General features: G+C 47.2%; 1 protein-coding gene across 1 annotated transcript; it reads right to left on the bottom strand.

Moving 5' to 3' along the window:
* Positions 1-560: 560 nt before the first annotated feature.
* GRAP2 (GRB2 related adaptor protein 2) lies at positions 561-22,213 on the bottom strand. Its single transcript, XM_016205275.2, has 8 exons — positions 22,198-22,213; positions 18,766-18,857; positions 12,259-12,350; positions 8,197-8,316; positions 4,997-5,165; positions 2,798-2,983; positions 1,431-1,553; positions 561-740 (listed from the first exon to the last, which is right to left on the bottom strand). Exons 1-8 carry the CDS (start codon positions 22,208-22,210, stop codon positions 561-563), a joined length of 975 nt encoding a protein of 324 aa, XP_016060761.2. The 5' UTR covers positions 22,211-22,213.
* Between the last annotated feature and the right edge of the window lie 376 nt (positions 22,214-22,589).

The following is a 22,589-nucleotide window of genomic DNA, read 5'->3' as shown; positions in this document are numbered from 1 at the left end:
ACGGCTCTAGCTCAGACTTGTGTGGTTGCGTTGATTCTCAATCCAGCAGTGTTCACCCTTGGAGAACAGAAGGGAGGCTGCCCTGCAACCCCCCAAGGTGAGTAGGGCTTGCAGGTAAGCCAGAACATGCCCCGCCAAGTCCAGCTCCACCCTGCGGTTTTGCATCCAGCGCTGGGGTGTGGATCTCTGCTCAGCTACTCAGTGAGAAGTCCCAAGACGAGGAGGGAGTGGTGCCATCTTTAGGATGGGAAGAATTTCAGTTTCATTTCCCTGCCCCCCACTCCCAATCCCCACCGCCTTCTGCACACCCCTTGAGTAGAAAGATAAATATGAATAGAAACCTCCTCCTGAGCTCCTTTCATATCAACTAACCAACAAAATTGCCAATAAATTACTATTATAAAATGTGTGTATACACAGGCATATATGTGTGTGTGTATGTGTGTACACACACACACACGGATACATATATGTATGTGTATGTAGTTCTAGCTTTTCCTTCTTGCTTCCTCTCTTGCAGGCAGCTTCAGACAAAAGCTTCTGACCCCTCCAGAAGGGCTTCATCGGATCATGGGTGCAACATAGTTGGCAGGGAAGAGGCCCAGTTTATTGTGCAGGCGGCCAGTCCACCAGGACGGGTTGGAGCTGTCCAGGACCTCAACCATCTCTCCGGAGCGGAACCCCAGCTCGTCATCCTCAAGGGCCTCAAAGTCATACAGCGCCCGGGCCCATCGCACTCGCTGTTGGGGGAAAACAAAAAGGGGTCCTGCTGAGCTGGAGGCTGGTGGGGCTGGCCTTTGAGCCACCATCACACAGAAAATGATCTGCTGGCTTTGGCATCAAGACAAAGTCCTCTGTAAGCAGCTGCCCGGAAGGCTGACGGATGGCTCTCCAGAGACAGTTCAAACCTCACTGCAACTGAGAGCAGACATAGGCTGCACAGCCCTGAGCACGAAGTTAGCAGAACTCACCAGAGTCACCACTGAGACTCAGGACTTGGGCTGAGGGAGATGTAATTCTCCAAGGCCCCAAGAGAATCCTTGAGACCTACTCACCCAGTATCAACAGGTCGTATTTCTACTTTCTTCAAGTGACACAGAATGGCAGTGTGCCCAAACGAACAGCCCCGGTGCTAGCACACCTGAGTCAAGATAGATCTCAGTGATAAAGGCAACACATCTCCCTTTACTAGAACCAGAACCAAGAAATGTGAGACTGACAGAGCAAGGCCAATGGCCAAACGAGAACAGACTGGATGGGGCTAGGCTGGGACCAGCTCCACCCTGGAACACTGTCCTCACTGTCACTATCTGGGTACCTACTACCTCTAGTGAGCTCCATGCAGTTTGGTGTCTCTCCTGGAGGACCAACTGTTTCTCTAGTTGCCCATCTTGCCTCCTCCATTGAGCCCAGAGGGAAAATTCACATACCCCAGCCACTTGGAGTTGCACCGGGTCTGTGTGTCTTCGGTGCATGAGAGCAGCATTCATTTCGCTGCCCATGCTCATGCCACAGTGCCCGTCGTTTATGTCAAGGCTGCCTCCACGGCGTTCCTAGAAATAGACGCAAGAGAGGACCTGTCACAGCACTGTCAGAGCTAACCTCACTGTCTCCCCCAGTGCCCTGCTCGGATGCCATAAACACAGCCAGTGTTCCAAGAATACTTGCTGCTGATGGCAATAAACCCTAGATGACAGTGAGAGGGGGAAGGATGACAAAGGGGCCTTAGATTCTGAAGACAAAGATAGTGGCAGGTCTCATTTATTCAATCAAGAAATGTTTATCAGGCACCTACCATGTATCTAGCACTGTACTAAGCAATGGGATATGTAGCTGGGAAGAGAAGGTCCCTTGTCTTCATGGAGTGTCAGTTCAGAGGAGGAATCATGCACATTTAAGTGATAAGTGAGCAGAGAGAAGAGTGTCTAAGTCAGCCTGGGTAATCAGGGAGGGTTTCATAGAGGAAGTGATGCTTGAATTCTACCTTATAGGGGGATCAGCCAGGAAAGGGCATTTTAGGAAGAGGGGGCAGCACATAAAAAGCCTCAAAGGCATGAAAGAAGATACAGTGGACCATTCTGGTAACTAAAGGTAGTGTAGCGTTGCTGGCATGTATGTCTGTGTGGGGAGTAGAGGGAGGTAGCAGGAGAGGAGGCTGGGGAGACAGATATGAGCAGCTCACAAAGGACTCTGTATGCCCTGCTAAGGAATTTAGGAGTGATGATATCTGGCTGCATTGTCCATCTCGGTAAGCCACCTAAAACCCCATCTGGAACAAGGTGGAGAGAAATAAATAAATAAGCAAGGCTCCATGGCAGGTGTTAATCCATTTTTCTTGTAAATCCTGACAGCCAGGTGGGTTAAGGGACATGAACAGATTTGAAATTGTACTGACAGGAAAATGAAGCAATTGTTCACTGAGTCCTTGGGGTAAGAAGGGGTGTGTGTGTGTGTGTGTGTGCGCGCGCGCGTGCGTGGGTGCTCAGGCAGGGAGCCATTGGATTCACAGAGGCTTCTTTGCCAAAGCAATTTCCGTATTATATTTCTGCCATCTGGGGGTCCTAGGATCTTCTTTATGAACTTGGTGAGACCTGATGAGGCTGGGACAGGCCAACAGTCCTGGGACCACAGGAGAACCCTGGCATTTATTTGCTATGGTTGTTTCCAGTGTTGTGGGGAGCCTTCACGCAGTAAGTGGCTGTGGGAACAAGGTGGCCTGAGCCTCAGGGAAGTGGGGGGAGAAGGAGAAGGACCTCCTCTCCACGTCACTGTGCCCCGCTCCATCCCATCCAGATACCTGATGAAAATGGTGCTGCTGTAGGTACCGCTGCTGTGACGGTGGAGCCGGGGGATACTGTGACGGAGGGGGTGGTGGGTGATCCGACAGCTTCCTGTTCATTGCAGGCCGGATTTCTTCTCCCACAGCCCCACTGAGGTGTGGGCCCCCCTGGGGCCTCCGGTCCAGGCTGTTGCCCCGGCGACCCTGAGGAAGAACAAAGATGATGTGGATTCGTCATCCTCCCAGGCCTCCTGGCTCTACCCCATGCTTCAGGCAGCTGTTCCCAGACTTTGCTCATGACAGTTCCGAGAGACAGCTGATGAACCCAGCGTAAAGAGGACGGATGGTCCAGACCCTCTGCATTCTCAGATTCTCCCACTCTGGGGATGTCGGGTCTCTGGTTCACAGACTGACACTTTTCACATGGTATCCATTTACCATTCCTAGTGGGCTTCTCTCTGTGTAATCAAGCTTAAATATTCTATTTTACTGACACGGTGCCACCCCTCCTTATCGCATGTTGCCACACTGCTGGACATCCTAACCTCCAGATAAGCTCTGCTATCGACTGTGCATGATTCTGAACTGTCATTTACAGCCTGGTGATGAGACCCAAACCAACAACAACACTCTTGCGGCACCATGGAAACCAGGCCTGCACTGGGCATGCTGGGAGGAGCACAAGGTCTTCTTTTAATGCTGCAGCCACCTCAGGAATCAGAGAGAGTTATTTTTGTTTAGCAATTACAGAGGGCCCTGGGCTTAATATACGCCAGGCACTGTTCTGAGCACTTGACAGATACGAACTCATTTAATCCAGTTTAAGGCAGTTTTATGTTGCCTCTTATCTCTGCAGGCACATCCTGGTAAATTAATATCTCTGTCCGTTTCCTGGTTAAGATAATTCATGAGGTCTTAGCTAACCTTTGTTTTTCTTTCTGAGCTTCTGTGTGCACTTGATGGGAATACCCTTTTCTCCCTTGATGGTAACTTCTCAGGCTTAAAATCAGCCAATTACTTGAAAGGGATGGCTTTCTTTATTGCCTTGTGGCATGTGTTGCTTTCAAAGTCTCAAACCTGACCCTGGGACTTCAGCAACTCCAGTCAATGCTTCTTCCTATACTTGTTTCTTACAACCATGCTATTTCTCCTTTGAAAAGTATTGTATAAACTGTGTGTGTGCATGTGTGTCTGTGTATTTACTTATGGAAGGTAAGTTAGTATTTTCTTTGCGCCTACTATGGACCAGACTCGGTGGCAAGTGTTATATTTTCTCACTTGATCCTCATAACAGCCCAGTGAAGGAGATATTATATTCTCTCCATTCTACAGATGAGAAAACTGGTACTCAGAAAAGTTTCTTTTTTGTTTTTTAAATGTGTTTTTTAATGCTCACTTGAGGATATGTTTTTATTGATTTTAGAGAAAGGAAGGGAGGGAGAGAAGGAGGGAGAGAGAGAGAGAGAGAGAAACATCAATGTGAGATGTACACACCCTGACTGGGGATCGAACCTGTAACCTGGCTATGTGCCCTGACCAGGAATCGAACCCACAACCTTTTGGTGCATGGGACGACACTCCAACCAACTGAGCAACCCAGCCAGGGCAGAAAGGTTTCTTAACTTGGCTAGGTAATAGAATAGCTAGTGATAAAATCAGAATTTAAAGCCAGGTCTGTCTGATGCATTTTCTATGAAAATAATGCTCTATATTCCAAATTTTTCCAAGAGCAAGAATTCCAGTACTATGCTAAGTACTCTGAGTCCTGCACTCTGCTAAGTTTTCTACTCCAATGCCCCCTCTCCACCCCAAATCCTGTCACTATGCTCTAGCTGGCCGAAAACTGTGATGTAGTAATGTCTGTAACAAAACAGTGGCATCTGCAATAAGAGCTCCTGTGCACTGAGTACTTGCAGTGCGATCAGGTATGAAGTGCAGGAAGGAGACACAGCATCCTCTAACCTTCACAACCACCCCAGGAGGTGGATATCACCATCATATCGATTTTATGGACGAGGAAACTGAGGATTAGAGAGCTTTCCAAAGTCACACAGCTAGGGGTGTTAAGCTAGGACTTAAACCGAAGTGGGGCTTTAAAGTTATTCTACCTTTCAGAGTCCTTAGAGGACCTGCCCATCAAATACATCATCTTGGTGGTTCAGGTAAGACTCTGGCTGCCTAAAATCTCTAATGGGCTGCCTGGGACCCACAGCATACCTGATCCTCTCGCATCCTATCCCGAAGGAAGATCTGCTTTTGCTTGGAGATAGATGTGGTCCTGTAGTATTCCACCAGCTTATTTAGGGATGGGAACTTCTCTGTCCACAGGAAGTAATTCCCCTTGTTGTCTCTCATGACCTTGAAGTGCTGAACATCATCCTCATGCCTAGAGATCGAGGCAGATCCACATGGTATGTTACATGGTGACAGTGCCCCCTCCCTCAGCGTTGATGGCATCCAGGGATGCTGAGGGATGGGCAGTTCGCTTATCACTAGGCAGGTGAGTTGGCGCAGTCAAGCTCTAGGGGGAGATTCAGTGAAGGCTGCTCAGGACACAGGCTGCGCAAGAGCAGGAGGTGATATGTCTTCTGACACTGGAGCCAACCTTTTACAGGAAAAAACGCTCCAAGTGCTTTAAAGACTATGAGGTCAAGGACCTTTTTACAATGCTTATCTGAAACGTGGCAGCCCCTGAGCCCTGCACTATGCTAAGGGCTCTGCCACGGTTCAGAGGGGAGAGGTTTTCCAGCCCTTGTTATCTTTCTGTTATCAGAAATACTGTGAGCCAGCTCCTTCAAGCCCAGACTTGCTCTGGACAGCAAGAGACCACCTTGAGAAATTTGTCACTTTGTTCTCTACACAGATCTCTTGGTCTTGGCTTATGTTTTGCATAAATTAGGTTGCAAAGTATTTTGAGCTTTTGAGGAAAGAACCATTATATAGAATTGTAGAGTTTTCATTGGAAAGGACTTGAGATTGTTTATCCTTATGTTTCCATGTTACAGCTGAGGATGAGGGGGCTTAGAGAGATGGAGAGCCTTGGTCAAGGTCACCACAAATGAATGGCAGAGCTGACGCGAGAACCCTAGGTCTCTGGTTCCAGCCTCACACCATGTATACATGCTAACTTCTTTTAGATGGGCATCTTTTGATACCAGCTGGACTCACAAGAGATGGGACATATTGTAGCAGGGTTGGAGAGACTGGATTTTACTCATCGGGAAAGGAGGGACTGGACCTTTACCAATAGCTCTAAGTCATTCTCTTTAGAATACCAAGTTTATTTGTAAAATGGTCATACATTTATCTTTAAAAATTAACTGACAATAGTACCAACTGCCTGATCCAGCAGAAAAGTCAAGAATTTAAAGAGTGTTGGAGAGTACAGATACCTCTGAAGGTTAGTGGAGATTTCTTGGGGATGGATTTAGTGGTCTGTGCTCATTGGGGACAGACCATGTTACATGGTGATAGTGTCCCCACCCTCAGGAATTCTCATTGCCAGTCTCATTTATGTGCTGGGCTCTGCTTGTGGGCAGGTGAACCTATGCAGTGACATCTGCTTGGCTGCTCTGGGGTATTAACCAGCACTCTGCAATCACGGTGTGGCCTTCCCCTTGGTTTTGGCCATGAACAGATGTTTTCTTCACTCTAACACCACATGGCTCAACTCATAGTCATTACTCCTCATATTTGGGTGAGGGGGAGGAAATACACATGGGGTATAATTATTCACTCACTGCCTCTGGGCAAAGAACACAGTGAGGAACATTAACCCTTTCACTCTGGGGAGCTGAGAGGAGGGATGCCAGGTTTTCGGTGGGTCATCTAGGCCTATGGGGAGACTGTGTTTGGGGGCGGGGGGGGGGGGGCAGAGAAAAGGCTACAGCTCAGGGCTCCAAATGCTAAAGTACTGTTTCAGACCCTAATCAAATGCTAAGTGATAGAACTACAATTAGCTCTCAATTATCTGTGCCCATGACAGAAAGCAAATGTATAGATAGAAATGACTTCGCTCTGGAATACATTACACTGCACTTCTGTGGAAGATAACAACTGTGGGAATAGTCACCTTAACCAGAAGCTGCGTTGCCTCAATAGCAGGGCAAGGCTCAGGCAGAAGCAAGGATGACTGCTAAGGACTTACTTTGACCAAGGAAACAGAAATCACAGCTCCTAGCTGAAGAAGCCAGAGTGAACTTCATGCAGACCAAAGGCACCAAGAGATGCCCTTCAGACTAAAAATTTACTTGGTCCATTCTATAATCAAGTCCCTTAAGAAATAGGTTAGGCTTGGAAGATTTATTAATAGAGCAAAATTTTTAATTAAGACCTAACAAGTTTAGAATTTGTGACACATCAATATTGGCCTGACCTAAAATACACGATCGCCCCAAGCTGTGAAAAAGAAAGGAAAATTAAGTGATCCAGAAAGACTGCAAGGGCAATGTGAACAAGCCCAAGCTATCTTTGAGCACTTTAGATGCGCATGAGCACACAAGTGGTTGACCCATTATTTTTAAGTCCCTACTACCTACTCCTTAAAGTATCTTTCTAAATAGTAAAGTGCCCTCCGTTCATAACCTGAGATTGGATTTACGTACTTAAAGCACTGAAGCTGCTTGCCTTTCAAAATATACTGAATAATCCAGACCGGTGTTTCCTGCCAACTAACTTGACAGCAGGCTTCACAGTACAGGCTGTCATCCGCCAATACTGCCATCAGCATTACTTCTTGCACTTTCACATGTGGTCACCGAGTCAGAGCTGTGACTGGCAATCCCAGACAAGCTGACCACACACAGTGTGTTCTGACTTAGGGCTTCTGAGTGTGAGGCTGTGTCATGTTTGTGTCTGGACTGAGTCACTTCCTCCCAGATGCTGCTAGTCTCCCTACCCCAGCCCTCTGCTCAGCTCTACTGCCTTCCGTTGCAGGTGGCTGCCCTTCTTTTTGTGCAGTCACCCTCAGCTCCATATGTATCCTCCAGCAATGCCTTGGGGTTTTATTTCTCTCTGGCCATCCTTTAGACATCCATCAGTAGTAAAATGTTAATATTTAGATCTCGAGATGGATGTGGACAATTCTCTCTTCCCACTTCTTTCCACAAATACTCATCAAGCACCTACTGGGTACAGCGTACTGTTAAAGGCACAGAGATGAAGTAGATAAAAATCCTGTCCTTCCAGAAGCACCTGGGCCAGAGGGGAAGGCAGACAAAGGTACACATAATTTTGGCGACAAACCAATGTGCTGAGAAGTTACATGCATTTGTGATGGGAAGGAAATGAATAGCATCACAGTTGATAAGATGCCTGGGCCTCTTGGCAACCGCGCTCCCCAGCAGTAGGTCACGTGTAAGAGGTCACCTTATGGCTTTAGTGGTCTGGGTTAGGGCGGTGTCGGGAATGGCAGGTACCTGACGGAAATGGAGAAGTCGCCTGGGGAACTCTGGCTGGCCCGAATGATGAAGAAACCAACCTCCTTGCCCATGAGTAAGTTCTCTGCCTGGTGTCGCGAGAGGCCTTCGTGAAACCACCTATTGGGTGAGAGAAAACCAGAGGATGCTGGTGAGATGCCAGAGTGATAGAAGGAGGAAGGAGAGGTGAGCAAACTCAAAGGAGAGAGGCTGGGGGCTGCTCACCAGAGAGCAGAGAGAACGAGGGGCCAGGAGCTTCTGAAACCCAACAAACGCTCTGGGCAGTTTCTAGGCACAGCAAATGAGTATTCCCCGGATGTCCCCCCATTTCCTCCAGGAGCAGACTCTCCAGCTCGGAAACCCTGAATCACAAACTGTGCCACTGCACCAAAGTGGGACAGCGTGGGTGTGACTCACAGTGGGGAACAGCCTCCCGCTGGTGGCTGCGACTCACAGTGGGGAACAGCCTCCCGCTGGTGGCTGCGTGAGGGATGCTGCTAGAAAAGAGCTGCAGGGACATTGATGAGCCAGGAGGACAGGGACTCCTTCAAGAACTAGAGGTGGCAACCTTGAGCCAGGAAGGATCTTGGGTGCCGGCTCCAGGCTGAGACCTCAGTAGCTCCAGAAGGATGTTATAGCCCAGGGCCCTGCACTCTGGCTCAGTGCACTACAGAGGAGGCTGCAAGGAACCTGGGGAGCCCTGCACACACACCTGGAAATGAGAGAGGCTGGCAGCAGCCAGAGAACCACATCCACAGAATGGGCTCCTGGGCCTCCTCAAATATCCAGGCTGGAAAGAACCTTTACTGTGGAAAAGGAGAAACTGAGAAGCTCCTCTTTTAGGGGGGCAGTGAGGGTGGCAGCCTCCAAAGTGCCGCTTCGGGCTGCTTGTCGTGTACAAAAAGACCGTGTGTGTATTTCGTCATTAAGAGTACTTGCTGGAAACATCTTTGCCTTTTTGCCGCAAACGTTTTCACTGCATAACTAATTGGCCGCAGGCAATTTTGCTGTAAAAAAAAGTTAAAATAACAACAAATAAAAGAACATAAAATTTAAAAGGCTTTATTTGAACATATTTAGAGTGTGTGTAGCTTCACGGCAATTCTTCGAAGATAATTGGTTTTATTTTGTGGATTGTACCTAAGCACTTGTCTTTGATCTGTGGGTAATGTGGGTTTAACTCTGTGCCCTCAAACAGAGCCTTGCCTCTCTCCTCCCAGTCAGTGTGTTTCAGAATCAGAAACCAACTCTTGGGGCAAATCTTCCTCCTCTGGAAGAAACAGGATTTTAACATAGCCTGTCCTCTCACTTACAGATGAGCTAAGATTTACAGAGAGTATAGAAATGAGGGTAACTGTGAGAACACGGTGACAACTAGCTTCAATGCATTGTCTGTGGAAAGCAACTGATTGATTGATCAATGGATGAAACCAACCAAACAAAAAAATCAAACTCAAACTATCAACCAGTTATTTTCTTTTTTGTGGCAGTTGACTGATTCATCAATAAAGAAATGAAACCTAACCAGATAAAATAAAATAAAATTGTCAACAGTTATTTATCTTTTTTTTTTTTTTTTTAGTGGCAAAATTGCCTTCAGCCAATTAGTTATCCAGGGACAATGTTTGCAGCAAAAATGTCTACAGCAAAGAGGTGAAGACTCTACTAGAAAAGTACCCAGAAGGGAAAGGCCACACACTTCCATAGGGGCCAGGCAGCCAGTGGCTACAGCCCCAGGGCAGGAGGCCAGAAACCTCCCTCAACCACAGGACAGTGAGACAATGTTTATAATCCCTCAGTGGCCAATGATGGGACTGCCCCAAAGTGGCTGCCCTGATTGCTGCCACTGGAAGGCTAACGTGTGGGTACCTTTAAGGTGAATGTCCAGATTCCTTTGGGAGTCTCTTAGAATTTAGGAATCTGAACTGACCGGGGTGGCAGGAGGGACATCCTAATTCCAGACCAGGGGCTGCAGGGGGAGGTGGGCTGGGCTTTGAGGGGCTGGAAGCAGAACGTCTCTGGTGGTCACTTGCTTGGAGATCCTGCCCAGAGCATTTGCCATACAACCCTCCAGGGATTTGCGTAGGAAACCCAATGGGGATGGGGAAGAGAGTGGGGCACGCTCCACAGCAGCCACCCCTCAAAGGCAATCTATCAGAAGAGGCAGCAAGCAGTGTGGGGACTGTTCGGAAAATACACATTTGTACTCCACCTGGGAACTGAGAGTTGACTCTCTTCAAGACTTGCAAAGTTGTCCATACACTACACATTAAATGAGTGGCCAGGGTTTCAGTGTTACACATCATTCCAAAGCTATTCATTCATCATTCATTCAACAGCTTTTATTAAAAAATGCTGGGCCAGGCTGGGCAGGGTAGCTCCATTGGTCAGAGCATGGTCTTGATACCCTAAGGTTGTGGGTTTGATCTCCCGTCAGGGTACATGCAAAAATCAACCAATGAATGCATAACTAAGTGCAACAACAACCCATGTTTCTCTCTCTCTCTCTAATCAATAATTTTAAAAAGTGCTAGGCCCTCTTCTGGGCACTGGGGATAAATAGTGAGCAGAACAGACAAAGCCCCTGCCTCATGGGACTTACATTCTGGGGGGGCACATAGTAAATGGCAGAATAGTTACAGTACAGTATGTCAGGTAAGAGCCGTGGAGACAATGGAAACGGAGGAGGGATGGGGAGTGGGGAGTGATCTGAGATACCATGTTGTGTCTGGGAGGGCCTCGCTGGGGGTATTCTAAACCTAAAGGAGTTTGGGGAGATGAGAAAGCAGCAAAGGGGATGAAGGAGGAGCAGGCAGGAGAAAGGGGGCTCCAGAGCAAAATGAGCAAAGTGTTTTGATGGGAAGGAAAGGTCCCCCACGTCAAATTGTGCTGAGGTGATGGTCAAGAATCGACCACTGGGACCAGTAGTTCACTGTGACCTTGACACAAAGGGTTCACAGAAGTCAAGGTTCTAGAGAGAGTGGGAGGAGAGGAGTTAGAGATACTGAATATAAACAATTCCTGTGAAGAGTGGAGCGGTAGCTGGAAGGGAATTTGGGATCCAGAGTTTTTTGGTTTGGTTTGGTTTGGTTTTTGGTAGGATGGGAGAAGCTGCAGCGTCTTTGTTTGCTGATGGGAATGACTGAGCAGAGAGGGAAAGAAAGTTGATGTGGAACAGAGAAGGGAGGATTTCTGCTAGAAACACGGACAGTTCCTTCCAAGCAGTGTCCGAGCGCAGTTTCAGGAGATGGGTGGATGTAGTGAGTCAGGGAGTGGAGTGGAGGGGCTTTTCTGGTGGCCTCCACTGTCCCAGTGAACCTGGAAGCAAGGTAGTGGGCTGAGAGTGCGGTGGGGGAGGAGCTAGAGGTGTGAGGAGCAGGGAAGGTAGGACGTGGTCATCTAGAAGATTACAGGGCAGCATCGGGGGCCCAGGGGAGGTCAGTGGTCAGCACTGGTTCACAGAGAGAGGTGCTACCGTACCTCCCCAGACTCACCAATACCACTTGGGTGTCTAGTAAACCTCTGCTTTTTGGATTAGTTCCTGACTCTCAGGCAAGATTAGGTTTCTATCTAACCCTTGTGGTCAGTTCTTGAGACAAATGAGATTCAGTCTCAAATTTTCATTTCCTTTTTATGAAGGGAATTTCCCCTTTTCTCCTGCTGACTTCTCTTTTTGGTGTGAACGTGGTTTAGGGAAGGCAGGGAGTGTCCACATGCCTGATTAGGGCCCAGAGCTTTTGGGGATCCCTGATTAGAACGGAAGGTGGGCTGGGAGATGCTCTGAAGCAGCGGCTGTTGAAGTAGAATGGCCAACAGTGCCCCCAGTGGAATTTTTGGAAACCCTGTGATTACAATTATAGATGATTTTAGTTTATAAACTTCAAATAGGCGATATGAGCACATGGTATAAAATTCAAAAGAGAATGCAGTGAGATGCAAATTTCCCTCCCACGGCAACCGTTTTTGACAGTACCTTGGGTGTGCCGGATAATTTTACCGACTGCAGAGAGGTAAGGGGAGTGTGCGTAGGGAGGCCCAGCTCAGCAGCCTGGAAATACTTACTCAGGAAACTGGATGTCTATGAAATTCTTGGGCACATATCCTTCTTGGCTCCCAAGCTCTGCCTTAAACCACTCCTCTTGGTTACTTAAGATCTACATGGAAGAGAATGAAGGACAAAGACACTGTAGGGAGGACACCAAGAAGCAATAGACAGGGGCTGCAGGGTGAAGAATGCCCTTTTAGGGTTAGAGAAAATAAACCACAGAAACCACACAGCTGCCCTAGCGGGGGAGCAGCAGGGTTATCTCTGGGGTTTAGCTTCTCCTGAACCCAAGCTATTTCTGTCCATGCCTGCCACCTACACGTGACCCCACCATGGAGTGGCCTCCCAGACTCAGCACTCAGGGCCTCCTCGGAACTCCTTTCTTTTTCTATTCTGTAAATCATATGTTCCAGACCTTAGCACCTAAGCTCATCATCTCAGCTGATGGTAAGAAGGCAGGTGCGGCTATTCCATATTTTTTCTTCTCTGCCAAGTAAGCAGGAAACTTTTAAAAAATTTAATTTGTTCTAATTTTTTTTTTTGAAACAAGATGATTAAAACTTAAATATCCACGTGGGGCCAGCTTTGAAAACAGTAACTCTTTGTTTTCACACTCCATGTAGTTCACAAACAATTTGGATATAACTCAAGATATCTGGAATGCCTTTTCTAACCTTGCTTCAGAGTCAAGTTAAGGGCAAAACTAGAGTTCTGTCTCCTTACTGCATAGTCCTACCTTGACCATGATCCCAAATATTATCACCTACCTTGATTACTCATGTGACTGGCCAGACATGGCTCTATGTGGCTCCTGGTTATTTCAGGAAATGTTTCACCATTAAAAGACAAATATTTGCCCCCCCCCACACACAATGTTTCTAAAGTATGTGGAATAGGCTTGAACAATAATTAAAAATGAAGATGGCAGAGCAAAAAGATGGGAAGAACCTTGATGATGTCATTGGGCCTCAGAATTAACCACCCAGGAACCCGCCTACTTCTGGATGAAAATTAATAAATCTTTGTTACTATTTAAGCCACTTTTAGTTTCTGCTTCTTGTAGTTGAAAGTGTCTTAACTGATAGAAGTGCTACAATGAAGGGGAAAGCAGAGGATGGATAGGAAAGACTACTTGGAGGAGGGGACATCTGGGTTGTCCAGGCAATGACAGGAGTTACCCAGGAGAAGTCTGATGTAGAAAGAACTAGTTCTGGGATACAAGGAAGTGCCGTGCATTCTGGGAGGAGAATACCTCAGTCTGGTGGGAGTTTAGGTCGTGGCCCAGAGGTAGAGAGAGGGGAAACCAGAGACACCTGGCTTTGTGGCCCATGGTGAAAGTTTGGATTTTTATCTTGAAACTTGTGGGGAGCCATTAAAGCAGGGCGATAACACAGTAAGAATTAAGAGTTAAGAAAGAGTGTTGCATGAGAGTGTGGAGACAGAGAGGAGGGGTAAAGCCGGGGAGAAACCGTAGGAAGACGACTGCAGGTATCCAGGCGAGAGACAAGGGGATCTGGGCCTATTTTAGAGTAATCGGGAAGCAAAATGGGCAGGATTTCATGACTCCTCCTGGAGCTAAGGGAGAGTGGGATTCTGGGACAGCTCAGGAATTCTGGCTTGGGAGGCTGAGTGGGTGGTGATGCCTTTACTAAATAGAAAATATAGGAGGAAAACTCATGGACCTCAGATTGCATGTGGGTGAGTCCACGTTGCCCCTGGGACCATCTGAGAAAAAAAGCTCAGTGAGCAGTGGACTCAGCAGTGAGGTTGGGATTTTAGAGTCATTGGAAGGTGGGTGGAGTTGAAGCCACAGATCCCCTGGATTTCTCTTTCCCAGAGATGAAAAGAGAATTAAAGAGAGCTAAGTAATTGAGGAGCAATGATGACCTATTTGTAATAACCCTCCTGAGGTGGAAGGAAGGGGATGGCACGGTGAGTTTGGAATGAGAAGATCTGCTTTCTGGCTTGGCCCTGTCACTAGCTGTATCACCTTTGGCCAGGCAACTGACTATTGGAAAATGGGGACCAAAAAATGGGCTAATGCCTCACAGAGTTGATATTGAGGATCAAATGAGCCCTGTACCTGGAATTCCTTCAGAAAGTGTGTGCTGTTTTTCAAAAATATAATTCTATAGAATGTGATATTCTTATGAGGGAGGACTTCAGCTCTTAAGGACACAGAAGGGTTTATAAATTCTTTAAAGTGTTCTGTATGCATGTTTTGAATTTAATCATTTGTTCTGAAGAAATAAAAGTGTGTCTCATATTTGAGTTCTAGAATTGCTGAGAAAAGAAAACGTTAGTTTCCAACATCAAATGTGACTGTTGGTATCACTAAGGACGTGCGGGTATGTGTGTGCCGAGGGAGGTGTGGGGGGAGCAGAAAATCTAGGTCAGAAGAACTAGGAAATTCGGCACCAGTGCTTGGTATTCACAGAAGGGACACGAGGACATTTCACTCTGTGCCATGTCCCTGCTTCTATGGCTTCAGAATTCCTTCCTCCCATCACGGGGAATTTGGAGTTTGGCCTGGGTGGCAAATGTCAAACAGGAGAGTGAGCAGGGGTGAGGTAAAAGAGGCCTTTTGGAAACTGGCTCCTCACGGTAAGAGCCACACTTTGTGCTTGGTTCTCTGACCTGAAACTAGCTGTAATTTTAGTAATCGCGGCTCACACCCATCTTCCTCCCCAGCAGCTGAAAGATTATCGCACGATGCCGGCCACTTCTCCCCACCACCTGGCGTTCGGTCTGCCTGAGATCGTGTTCCCAGGGAGGTGAATTTACAAGCTATTTTTGGTGTCAAGAAGATGAGGTTTTAAAAAATCCACTTTCTGCAAAGCGTATTTGGGGGGAGGTGGTTTCCTCCTGCCGTTGTTGGCTCAGGGCCCCAGGCTTCCTGTTCTCATCTCTCCATCTACTCGGCTCCCCTATCGCTTGTCCCCATCATGTAAACCTGAGCAAGGAGTTCAGCCTAAACACAGGTCTGACGCTTCACTATCCTGCATCTTAATTCTCGTACCGCTGCCAATCGGATCACACTACCGGGCTGCAGGCCTGACGCTAGGTCAGATGCGGGAAGCAGACAAAATGTGTGGCGGGAAGAAATTAAAACGGTATGCAACTGCAGCTCTGGGAGGCATGCAGCAGTCTGAAAGGCTGAAGTTGGTGACGTCGGATTAACTCCGTGCTTTTAGGTCGCTGTAGCAGGGAGAAATGGGGTCGGGTTTGATGCACCACAGAAGCGCAGAGAGAGGGGCTGGGTCAAGGGACTTGTTTTAGAAAGACTGACAAATTCGGCTGGTGCCGTGCAGCTGCAGACCCTAGGCTCGTGACATGAACACAAAACCCCACTCCTGACTTTTCAAATGTTTCTCACAGAAGCAGCAGGATCAAGCCAGTTGGCAGGAGTTCCCTGCCCACCATCCCCTTCACCATTCTGTGATCAGCATCTAGTGAGCACCTGCTGTTTGCACTCAGGTGCTGGGAATGCAGAGGTGAATAAGCTGGGGCCTTCGCCCTGGGGAACTCACAGTCTGGAGGGGGAGGCTTGGTGGTGAGCTGGGCAGACATTTTTTGTGCCTTCTAATGAAAAAGTCTGTTTAAGTCTTTTATTTAGCACTAAAGGCCACACACAAAAGAGTATCCTGGGAGTGAGTTGCTGAGTCAGTCAAGAGATGGCTTTGAAAACATTGTGATGCTCCTGGGCATGTTACCCAGCTCTGGGGGGAAGGGACAGACATTGCAGTCATACTTAGAGAGACCCACAGGCAGGGCCACTAACCACCATGGGGCAGACACTCCGTGAGGCTCAGCCAGCAAGCCCATCTCCGCTGTTCTCATTATGGCCGCAGCTGCAATGGACAGAATATGAAAAGAAAGAGGTGTTTGGCCTTCTGATGGAATTCCAAACGAGCCTGCAGAAATGCAATTTAGCAATTCAAGAAATGTGTGCAGGGCACCTGTTTGGGGCCGTGATATGTATTAGATGCTGGGAACATGCAAAGACGGCATGGCTCTGCTCTCAGTTAGCTCAAAGACCTGTGGAGGAATCAACCATTCATCATTTACCACATATTAGGGAGGGTCACCTCTTGCTGTCTAGACACTGAGGCAGACCCAGTCCCCACCCTCACAGAACTGTGTCCAGTGACCAACACATAAATGACAACCAGGATCCCATGGGGTAAGGGCAGCGACTCGAGGTGGATGCACTGGGCACATGAGAGTGTGGAAGCTCGGCCTGCCCATAAATAACTGTCACATGAGGTGGGCTCCTAAGTGCCTTGAACAAAGTGCGTGTAAAATACTGAGGAATTGCAGAAGAGGGAGTGATTAATTTTCCCAGGGCAGTAGGGAGCGGGGAGGATTAGTGAGGATTCCGAAGCAGAGGTTGTCAAATCTGTGTGTGGGGGAGAAGGGAATCTGGAGGCTGGGGAAGAGCCTGAGAAAGGGTGGTATTCGTACTGCAGTGTGACCTGGGAGCATTAGTACACAAATATGTGTGTGTGTGTGTGTGTGTGTGTGTGTGTGTGTTCCTTGCACATGAACATGATGAGGCTGGGACCAGATGGCTTAGATTTCAACCAATTAGTAATGAGGAACCACTGAATGCTTTTAAATAAGGAAGTGATATGATCTGATTTCTCTTCTGGAAAGATCCCTCTGAGACTAGTATATAGAATGACTGAAGGAGGAAGATTCAGGAGGTGATGAGGTCAGTCAAGGGCTGTGGCAATAGTCTGAATAGTCAACGGCAGCAGGAGTAATATTGATAATATGGTGGCCATTTATTGAGCATCCACTTTGGGATGGGACCGTTACTTCTAATCCGTTCCACAACCCTGCAAAATAGATACGGCCTCCACTTACAGATGAAGACACTGAAGCTCAGAGAGGGCAAGTGATTGGCCCAGGCCGCACAGCTAGTAAGATGGGATTCAAACTCAGATTTATCTGGCTCCGAAGTCCATGCTCCTTTTTACTGCATCAGGCTCCTCTCTAGCAAAGGGGTCTGAGAGGTATCATGCAAGAACAATACTCAGCAGAGGACAGTGTTTGTGAGTCAGGCAGAAATCCATTCAGACCCAGGAGCAGGGCAGTAAGCAGTGTCACATTCTACAGGCATTTTAGTAGGGTCATTATATTCCACATAAGGGCCTCGCTGGTGGATTTTAAGGGAGTGTTGGGGGTGAAATTCAGATTCCAGAGGGTTGAATGAATAGGAAGTGAGGGGGTGGAGGCACCCAGCATAGAGAATCCACCCCAGTACTGGCAACAAAAGAGAGCAAAGAAATTGAAAGCTGGATTGGGAAGCAGAGTTGAGGCAAGTTTTTCTTTTAACTTTTCTGGGGAATAGGGAAAACTTAAGTAAGATACAAGGTTCTATTAGCAATGAGAGATGAGGGGTGGGAGTTGGCCCCTCCTCCACTCTAAAGTCACATGTTCACAATACCCTATAGATAAGAGATTGCCCACCACGTGGCAGATCCCTCTGTAACCTTGATAAGATCCCAAAGAATTGAAGGTCACCTTTTCCTGGGTCAGCAGCCCAAGGATATTTTGACCTTGAGAAGCTCCAATATCGAAGGTACACTTTTTGCAACCATTTCACTAGATTCTTGCAGGGTAAGAACAGTAAGAAGGGTAAATACTGGGATGTTCAAGTTCCAAACCAAGTCATTCTACCTGGTTTGTGCTCCACAGACACTTTCTGAGTCACCCTCTCACGTACCGACAAGATTCTTTCTATAACAAGCATAATTCTTAGTGGTGAGACTATGGTGACCTCAGTCTGCTGGGCAGGCCAACGTGAGCTGCTGAGAGCCAGGGGTCAGGATAGCAGAGGGGTCAGGACAGGAGAGGGCCCTGACATCACAGACTCTCTAGTGGCTTCTTGAAGGGCTTGTGTTCCTTTGCACAAAACAGGGCTAAGATGCAGAGTCTGTAAGTGTGGGGCATGAAATTTGGAAGAGGTCCAAGGCCTCTTCAGCTTAGCAAGTGGCTGCTACAACTCAAGTGTGGGCTGGGTGTGCATGGCCCTTGTTGAGCCCTGCCTCCTCCAGCTGCCTTTCTAAGGCTGTCTCCACCTGCACTCTCCTCCTGTAAGTCCCAGTCATGCAGAATATCCCAATGTGAACACAATTCCACATGGGCTTTCTGAGTTTTCGCTAAAAAGTCCAACTCACCTTCATTCCGTCCTAACAACTGATGTTAACACACTGCCTACAAACCCATTTTTCAATGTGGGATCACCTACAACAGCCCTTTGGATGGATTTGTTTCTCCCTCCAGAGGCCATGAGCATCTCAGGACAAGGGTGGTGGCTTAGACAACTGGATTCCCATCACCTGACCTGGTAGCTGGCATACAGGTGCTCAGAGGAGCCCTTTTGATTGAGGTGAACTTCTTTTTATGAAAGGAACTGTGTGTAGTTCTTAAGAAACAAAGGCACGTATTGTTAGATTAAGTCAGTGACCAGAGTAACCTAAACTCCCCAGGGTGCCCTGGGCCCCTGCATCACCTACCTTCAGAATATCTCCGGTGTGAAAGCTCAGTTCATCTTCACCCGAGGCGGTGAAATCAAACTTGGCAATGGCTTCCATGCCGCGATGTGAAGCTGGAAGAAAAAGAATGTGCTCATTGTGACCTTTCTGCCAGGAGGCGGCCAGTGAGGCAGATGGTGCTGCAGAGCCAGCTGAGCAGTCGGTGGGGGAGTGGTCTCCAGGCCCGAGAGGGAGGAACAGGCAGACTCTGAGGACTTTTGTTTTCGAGAAGAGCTGCTGGAACCTTTAAGACCTGCTTCCTAGCATCACTCTGAATCTCCAGGAGCCAAGAGCAGGAAATGAGAGCCAGAGACAGACTCTCCTTGCATCTCCCTCTGTCTGTCTTGGCCGGTCACCATTTCTGGGGCACCTCCATTTCTGGTTGATAAGGCAGGAGGCTCGCTATCATCTCTAACTTGGGGTGTGAGGCACTGAGAAGACTGTTCTGTAATCACGGTCGGAGGCTGCCACTTGGCAGCTGTATGTAACCAGGCGATGTTAATGAGACAGATGCCACTGCATCTTTTACATCTGAATCATTTAAGAGAATTGGCCAGTGCTGGCCAGTGGGGCACTTCGGGGCCTTCTGCATGGTTTCAGAATAGAAGGCATTCTGGTATTAGAATTGGGAGACTTGCCCTGCCGGGCGTGGCTCAGAGGTTGAGCGCTGACCTAGGATCCAGGCGATCGGGGTTCAATTCCCGGTCAGGGCACATGCCCAGGTTGTGGGCTCGATCAATGACTCTCTCATCATTGATGTTTCTGTCTCTCTCTCCCTCTCCTTTCCTCTCTCTGAAATCAATAAAGATATATTTAAAAAAAAGAATTGGGAGACTCAATTAGTCAGCTTCCTAATTTATTAATACAGTGTAAGCCAAGTATATTTAGAAAATTTTCATCTTAATACTTCTGAATTGAGTTAAAACATTGACCCCTCCTAGTAACAGAGGAGACCTTTGTAAAGATAAATAGGTCAGCCTACAAATGAAATATAGGTTTCTGTTTTTGTTTTTGGTTCTAGGAGACAGTGGGGATGTAATAGGGAACCGAGACCTGATTTCGGTGGTGAAGAGCTGTATGATCTTGTGCAAGTAACGAAACCTCTTGGAGTCTCCGTTTCCTCTTCTGTAAAAATGGGGGTCATAATATTCAACTAATACAACGTGAAATTAAGTTAATAGATGCAAAATGTTGTAGAAGATAGAGCTAAGTAGCATTTTTGTTTTAAAATAATCTGATGGGATGAATTTATCCTCAGCAAAGGTAGCCTGGCTGGCAGCAGCACAAGTCTTCTGATCTCTCCCATCTCCTAGAAATTTCTCATTGAAATATGATGTCTATTCTCCATGACCCTCAAATCCTTTGGTCCTCTGCTAAGATGGCTCACTGTCAGGACACAGTCTTGAAAGCTGTTGTTTGGCTTTTATGTTTCGCAAAATTTGCCTAAGTCCGAACCCCTTTAGGTCAGTAACCCTCAAACCTAATTGACTTTCAGTGATCAGTAAACTGGTACTATGATTGTCCTCTCAGTGGGGATTTCTGCGTAAGTGACAAGATTTGGGTAAATAAGGTAAGGTGGCCCGCCGTGGGTGGGAGGGTACAGCAGCTGAGATCAGGGGATTAGAGCTGACTGTAACAGTGGGGATAGCAAGGGGCTCATTTCTTTGATTTTCCACATTTGCCTGGTCATTCAAAGGCAATCTGTAGAGATGAATATTACCAATCCCAAAGAAAGATATTAAACAGAAAATATTTCAGGAGCCAAAGTAAAATGTCACTGCTAACTCTCTGAGCTCTACCACAAGTCAAAACGATTTCCAAACCAAAAAAAAAAAAGGATACTTTTTGTACATTTTCTTCAAGATCTGTCCATCTAAGGCAAATTAAAATTTTGGTGACCCAGGATGACCCACTCAACAGGAAGGCGTATTCTGCCCTCCTTAGTGAATGCTAAATGTCTTTGCTGCTTTGATTCACCCCATTACTTTAACATGCAAAGCTTCCCCTAATTAAGGCCTTGCCTCTGGTTGGCACCACATTAAGATGTGGTGTCTGTGGGTCACCCTCATGGTATCAACAGCAGACACTGGTCACTCCAGGAGATCAAGTGTCAGGTGAATGGTCCTGAAAACCAAGATCCCATTTCTATGCAAATTTACCTTAATAAGCAGGATGGAGACAAGGGGAGTGCAATGCTAAACATATTAGAAAGTCACATAAATTACAGATGAAAAGAATATTCAAGGCATGCTCTAGATGTGACCTTGAGCTTGGGAAGATCTTTCCTACAGTACATGCAACTCAGATCAGGCCTTGGTCCAGGCTGGCTGTAAGCCACTTCAATGAGAGGGCTGAGGCAGAAGTAGAGCTGCCTCTGAATAGTGGCACTTTTCTCTGCCTTCCCCCAGGAGGCAGGTGGCTGGCTTTCAACAAATGACACAGGCACATAGCAGAGCTCCCCAGCTTATAATATTAATCCTGGCTCAAAACACCCAATTAAATAGGCCCACTCCTCACAAAATCACTTTGAAAAAATTTGTTTGCATCCCATTTCCATTTGTGAAATGAAATCTGTTCAGATGCTGTTTGGTAGGAGGAAGATGCTCAGGGTGGAGTGGGGGATGCTTTGTTTTTGTTCACATTACAGGGCTTTGCAAATTCTTCCCCTGACTTTACCAACTTTCTGATTCCCTAACAGCAGAGGATGCTAAATATGCCACCCCTAGGGGTCGGTCTCCTGTTTGATCATAGAAATGTGTAAAAATTTATATCCCATTCCTTTATAGCCATTAGTTTTAATTTTGAAAAGTTTAAAATTGCCACCAGGGAAAAAGAACATTGAACTAATGTAGTTCATTCAGTATTTATCTATTTATTTTATAATCTGTACCTACCACCACTACATACGGCACCTGGGAAACAAAATATATTATGAAGATAAAAACATGATAGCAACAGTTGAGAGAGAGAGAGATGAGAGGGGGGAGGGAAGGAGGAAGGGGAGAGAGAGAGAGAGAGAGAGATGAGAGGGGGGAGGGAAGGAGGAAGGAGAGAGAGGGAGGGAGAGCGTGAGTGAGCAGCTGTCCCTAGAATTCGAGGGAGCAATGGCACCTTCTCAATGCTGTCTGCATAATAGTGCTTTTGATCGCATGAGGAGATTAGGGCAGAACCACCCTTCAGAGAACCTCCCAGATGGATTAAATGTGCATTTCCTGCCGGTGATCAGCTTTAGAAATGGCTGAAATGCAACCTGCCACAGAGTATGAACGAGAAGTGACAGTATCCAGGGGCAGGCAAGCCACCTCCAGCAGCCTCCCCCTACCCACCTCAACCCCCGCGGCAATGCCATTTATCCAGGAATCTTACCTCAGAACCGTGCAGGGTCCTGCCCCTACTGCTACCCTTGCTTCTCACCAGCCCTCTGCATCTGTCTCACTTCCCCCTTTACGAATGGCAAGTAACATCCATTAACAGCCCTGCGACACACATCTGCCTGGCCACAGGGCAGCCACCACACAGGACTTCCCCAGGCACGATTTTCTCTGCCCTTGCATTTCCACTGAAGCTTTCTTTACCACCAAAAAACCTGAAAAAAATATTCAGAGTATATACCAGGAGTGCTTACCTACTTCTAAAATATTGTCACCACAGAGGGTGAAAACAAAAGCCACGAAACAGTTCTTTAAAACATCCTTCCTTAATCAGTGTAATGTACCTAGATATGAATACCTTGTCACACATACAGCAATGTACGTGAAAATGTGGCTGAAGAAGCATCTCGTCTTCTGCAATTTCGAATATTGCTC

This window comes from Miniopterus natalensis, chromosome 2 (genome assembly GCF_054644295.1).
Source record: "Miniopterus natalensis isolate mMinNat1 chromosome 2, mMinNat1.hap1, whole genome shotgun sequence".
NCBI lineage: Eukaryota > Metazoa > Chordata > Mammalia > Chiroptera > Miniopteridae > Miniopterus > Miniopterus natalensis.
The sequence above is the reverse complement of the archived record's forward strand: the minus strand, read 5'-3'. Positions and strand labels throughout refer to the sequence as shown.

What these genes read in the sequence shown, in the direction of transcription:
- GRAP2 (XM_016205275.2), bottom strand. An exon ending in ACACCGGAGATATTCTGAAG is followed by an intron (nt 12,351 to 18,765) that starts GTAGGTGATGCA and finishes TCTTCCATGTAG; the next exon opens with ATCTTAAGTAACCAAGAGGA. An exon ending in ATAGGATGCGAGAGGATCAG is followed by an intron (nt 2,984 to 4,996) that starts GTATGCTGTGGG and finishes GTTCTTCCTCAG; the next exon opens with GGTCGCCGGGGCAACAGCCT.